Source organism: Rhincodon typus, unplaced genomic scaffold (assembly GCF_021869965.1).
Source record: "Rhincodon typus isolate 14 unplaced genomic scaffold, sRhiTyp1.1 hic_rhity00014320, whole genome shotgun sequence".
In the NCBI taxonomy this organism is placed as follows: domain Eukaryota; kingdom Metazoa; phylum Chordata; class Chondrichthyes; order Orectolobiformes; family Rhincodontidae; genus Rhincodon; species Rhincodon typus.
The window spans coordinates 1-4,107 of record NW_025979958.1 but is presented as its reverse complement, the minus strand read 5'-3'; the positions used below and the strand labels follow the sequence as shown (position 1 = coordinate 4,107).

Here is a 4,107-nt window from a genome sequence, read left to right as displayed (position 1 = left end):
GACACTACCAAACAAGGAGAAACCAAGTTGAAGTTTTCTTTCTGTTTATCAACGAGCAGCCAACGCAATTAAGAAGCTAATTGTCTGTTCGGTGAAAAGGCTTGGGAAGCTAGGCCCACCTAGGGTAGTTGAGTGAGTATGCAGTAAAACAGAGGATCACAGCGGTGGGTGAGGACTGTAGATCATGGATCAGGTAGTAACTTAAAGATTGTATATCAAGCTGGAAATCAGTGTCAGGATGGTGCATGCTTAGTTATGGGGGTGATGGGAAGGTGTTTTTATTTTCCTGGCCTAAAGACAGTGTTGAAAAGACACATACCTGTTGGATGTTCTAGTCTCTGACATATTTCCCAAGCTTTGGGAAGGAAAAGATTATTTGTCATTTGTTAATTGTTTATTTCTTTTATCAGATTGCTAGACTGGATGCTGACAAACAGGCTCTGAATGACCAGATAATGAGTATTGATCCCACCAGGGACAGTAAACGTGTGGAAGCACTCCTGAGGGAAAAGGCCCAACTCTGTCAGAAGGTCAAGAGTCTGGAGGCTGAGGTCGCAGAACTGCGGGCTGAGAGGGAAAATTCCGGCTTGCAAGCTGAAAATGTGCAGAGAATACAAGTGCGACAGTTAGTTGAAACCCAGACTCTTGTTAAGTCTTTGGAGGTATGTTAGACCATAGAAACATGAATAGATGCAGGGGTAAACCATGAAGCTTCGTCATTCAATAACATTATAGCTGATCTTCTCTATTGACTCCAGTTTTCTGAACCTTACCCAGACATCTTGATTACTTTTGTGCTAAAAATGCATTAGCTCAGTCGCAGCTCGTTAGCAACTCCTTTGTCTGTCCAGCTGTCTTTCTCCCTCTTTTGGCTCTATCCTGTCATTTACTCCCTACCCCACCCACCTCCCTATGACGTTTTCCCAGCCACCATCAGTTTGGAGGAAGGGTCACCGGACCCGAAACGTTAACTCTGTTTTCTCCTTCACAGATGCTGCCAGACCTGCTGAGCTTTTCCAGCAACTTTGTTTTTGTTCTTGATTTACAGCATCTGCAGTTCTTTTGGTTTTTATTTAGCTCAGTCTTCATTGTATTTATGAATGAGCATTCTCTGCACTCTCAGGAAGAGAATTTTAAGCATTCTTACTCTTGCCTTGGAAAATGTTTCTACTGTTCTCAATGGTTGCTCCTTCATCCTGAAACAGCCTCTCAGTATCCACTCTGACAAGCCTTCCATGAACCAAAGAAGGACAACTTCATGTAGAGAAAATGAGTTAACGATCTTTCAAGTTACAAAGTTCTCAAAAGAGTTGCTAACAAGCCTTTGAAGAATTTTCCACTTTTCAATGAGATCACCTCTCTTTCTGTCCAATATCTCCTCTTAGTTCAGCTCTTTCATTTTAAAAATCAATTTAGTAAAGCCTTATTGCATCCCCTTCAAGGCAAGTATGGTCTTGTGGCAAGGTGACCTGAACTGTCCACAGTCCCTCTAGTTGTGCTCTCATTAAATCCTCTGTAACAGTAACAAGATTTGCTTACCCTTCTAAACTCCTGGCAAAAGACTAAAATGTCATCTGCCTTCCTAATTGCTGTCTGTATGTAAATGTTAACTTTTCATGATCTTTGCACCGCATCTCTTTAACCCTCTCAAGTATTTTCCTTCTTCCTACCAAAATAGATAATTTTGCACTTCCTCAATTTATACTCCATCTCCCACCTTCTTATCCATTCATTTAAACCCGTTACTTTGCTGATTCTGCATTCTTCTGACAGTTTCATGTTGTCAGTGAACTTTGATACATTACACTTGATTCCTTCATCTAAATCATTAACATAAATTCCAAAAGGCAGATGCCCAAACATCGATTTGCAGTACTCCATTATCTTATGCCTTAAGTCCAGAAAATGTCCCATTTATTTTTTCACTCTCTTTCGGACTGTTAACTAATCCATGCTAAAATATTAACCCCGATCCCTCATACCCTAATCTTGTGTGACAACCTCTCAGGCAGGACCTCAATTAATAATATTGAAGTTGTACATGTATTACATCTACTGGTTTCCCCTAAAGCTCTGATATATTTGTTGAAGGCTATTCCCCTTTCATAAAATTGTGTTGAGCTTGCGTAATCATATTGATACTTTCTGGGTATTGTGCCACCAAGTCCTTGTATTAGATTCTATTATTTCCATATCACTGTCATGCTACAGGACTGCAGTTTCCTGTCTATTCTCTCCCTCTTTTTAACAGTGAAGTCATTTCTTTGGTCTCTAATTATTTTCATTATTGTGGTAAACATGATCAAGTCTGTAATCAGAATAGTCCGAACTCTCAGCTGGGGATTTGTTGGCAATAAAGTGTGCTGCAATTCCCTGGGGTTGTTATATTTACTGTAGAAGTCAAAAGTAGATTAGGATTTGTGTTCACCATTACGTGGATGACAGCAAGCATATTTATTGTGCTGTTAGCAACTCTTTTGAGAACTTTGTAACTTGAAAAATCCTGAACTCATTTTCTCTATATGAAGTTGTCCTTCTTTGGTTCATAGAAGCATTGAAGTGTGTTCATTCATATGACATCTAAAGAATGCTTGATCTTACATGATGATCAGAGATGCTCATGAAACATTTTTGAGATTCAGTACTAGATCAGTCAGCCGCTGAATTTAGCAAGTTTCTGGCAATAGTAGAAGCCTTTCTGAGCCTGCAGAGCATCCACCTATACCCAGATGTGACTGGTTGGTTGGTTGAAAAACTTTCTATAAGAAGCAGAACCTATAATTTTTGTGTAATCAGGAACAATACAAGCCTGACGTCCTATATCGTTATATAAACTCAGCAGCAGGACGTGGATTGCCAGCAAATGTGAGACCTCATGCTGTTTGTGCAGTGACTATTTCTTGCCAATCTCTCTTGAGGACATCATCAGAGAGATAGCTGGAGCATTTGGCTTGTTTCACTCAGTTGCACTGTCTTAACTTAACTCAGGGCTTTAACTGATGCAAACTTGCCTGATTATGTATGTTCATAGTTCCACTGTCAGGTTTGAATGAATATAGAAGAATGTCAACTATCTTGCCTTGCTGCAGAGGGCTGTGGAGGAGAAGTCATTGAGTGTCTTTTAAGATAGAGATAGATAGATTCTTGATTAGTAAGGGATCAAGTGTTACAGGGAAAATGCAAGAGAATGGGTTGAGAAACATATCGGCCATGATTGAATGGTGGAGCAGATTTGATGGGCCAAATGGCCTACCTCTATTCCTATATCTTATGGTTGTGTGAAATGTTTACTGCCAGATATGTACAAGCAAAGCTCCCTTTCAGCCTACACTTCCTTTTTGTTATCCTTTTTTGACCTCTTGTAGTTTGGAGCTTTCATCTAGAATTACAAATGTGCCTCCAAAGAACCACAAGTGTGGTTCAAAATAGTAGCTTCTGTTGGTTTCAGGACTCCATCTGCAATCTGAAACACAGGGAAATAAAATGAGATTTCTTGATTGTAGGAACAAAGTTGCCCCAGAATCCTTGAAAATGAATCTTTAGTGGTTGTATTCCTTTCATAAATTTCTGGATCAACCACTATGTTGGGTATAATGAGTGTGGTAAACTTGTGAGAAGCTGATATCCAGTAAAACTCTCAGCATTTCCTATTTGTTTCACACCAAAAGAAAAATTTTGCAGATAAAGGTTCCAAATTAGAAAATGCAATCCTGAAATCTTATTGGAAATCTTGGAATGTTGTATAACAGATCAGAAACCTACTTTATCAGTCACATTCAGGCAGTTAGCCTCCCCACAGGCCTTTATTCTTGGCACTTTAAAGCAGTTAGTTGAGATTTTACTAATTTGCTCTGTTTGGTGCATTTTGTTAAGTTTGCCTTTCTTGTTGATTGCAGGCAGAGAAGCAATCTATTAAACTTCAGCATGAGCGTTTGGAAAAGGAACTGCAGCTGGTTCTTGAACAGAATACTCAGTTGACCAGCAAGTTGTTCAAGGCAGAGCGAGAGGTTAATGCTTTGTCCAGCAAAGTAAGTTATTAATTCAGAAACAAAAACAGAAGTTGCTGGAAATGCTCAGCAGGTCTGGCAGCATCTGTGAAGAGAAATC

The 4,107-nt window shown here is 39.6% G+C and overlaps 1 protein-coding gene across 1 annotated transcript; it reads left to right on the top strand.

Moving 5' to 3' along the window:
• Positions 1 to 410: 410 nt before the first annotated feature.
• Positions 411 to 4,028, top strand: LOC125482653 (centrosomal protein of 83 kDa-like; the record flags this gene model as incomplete). The annotated part of the gene is made up of 2 exons (XM_048594770.1): positions 411 to 662; positions 3,897 to 4,028. Coding segments are annotated over 2 exons (384 nt in total), but the record flags the coding sequence as incomplete, so codon positions are not given.
• Between the last annotated feature and the right edge of the window lie 79 nt (positions 4,029 to 4,107).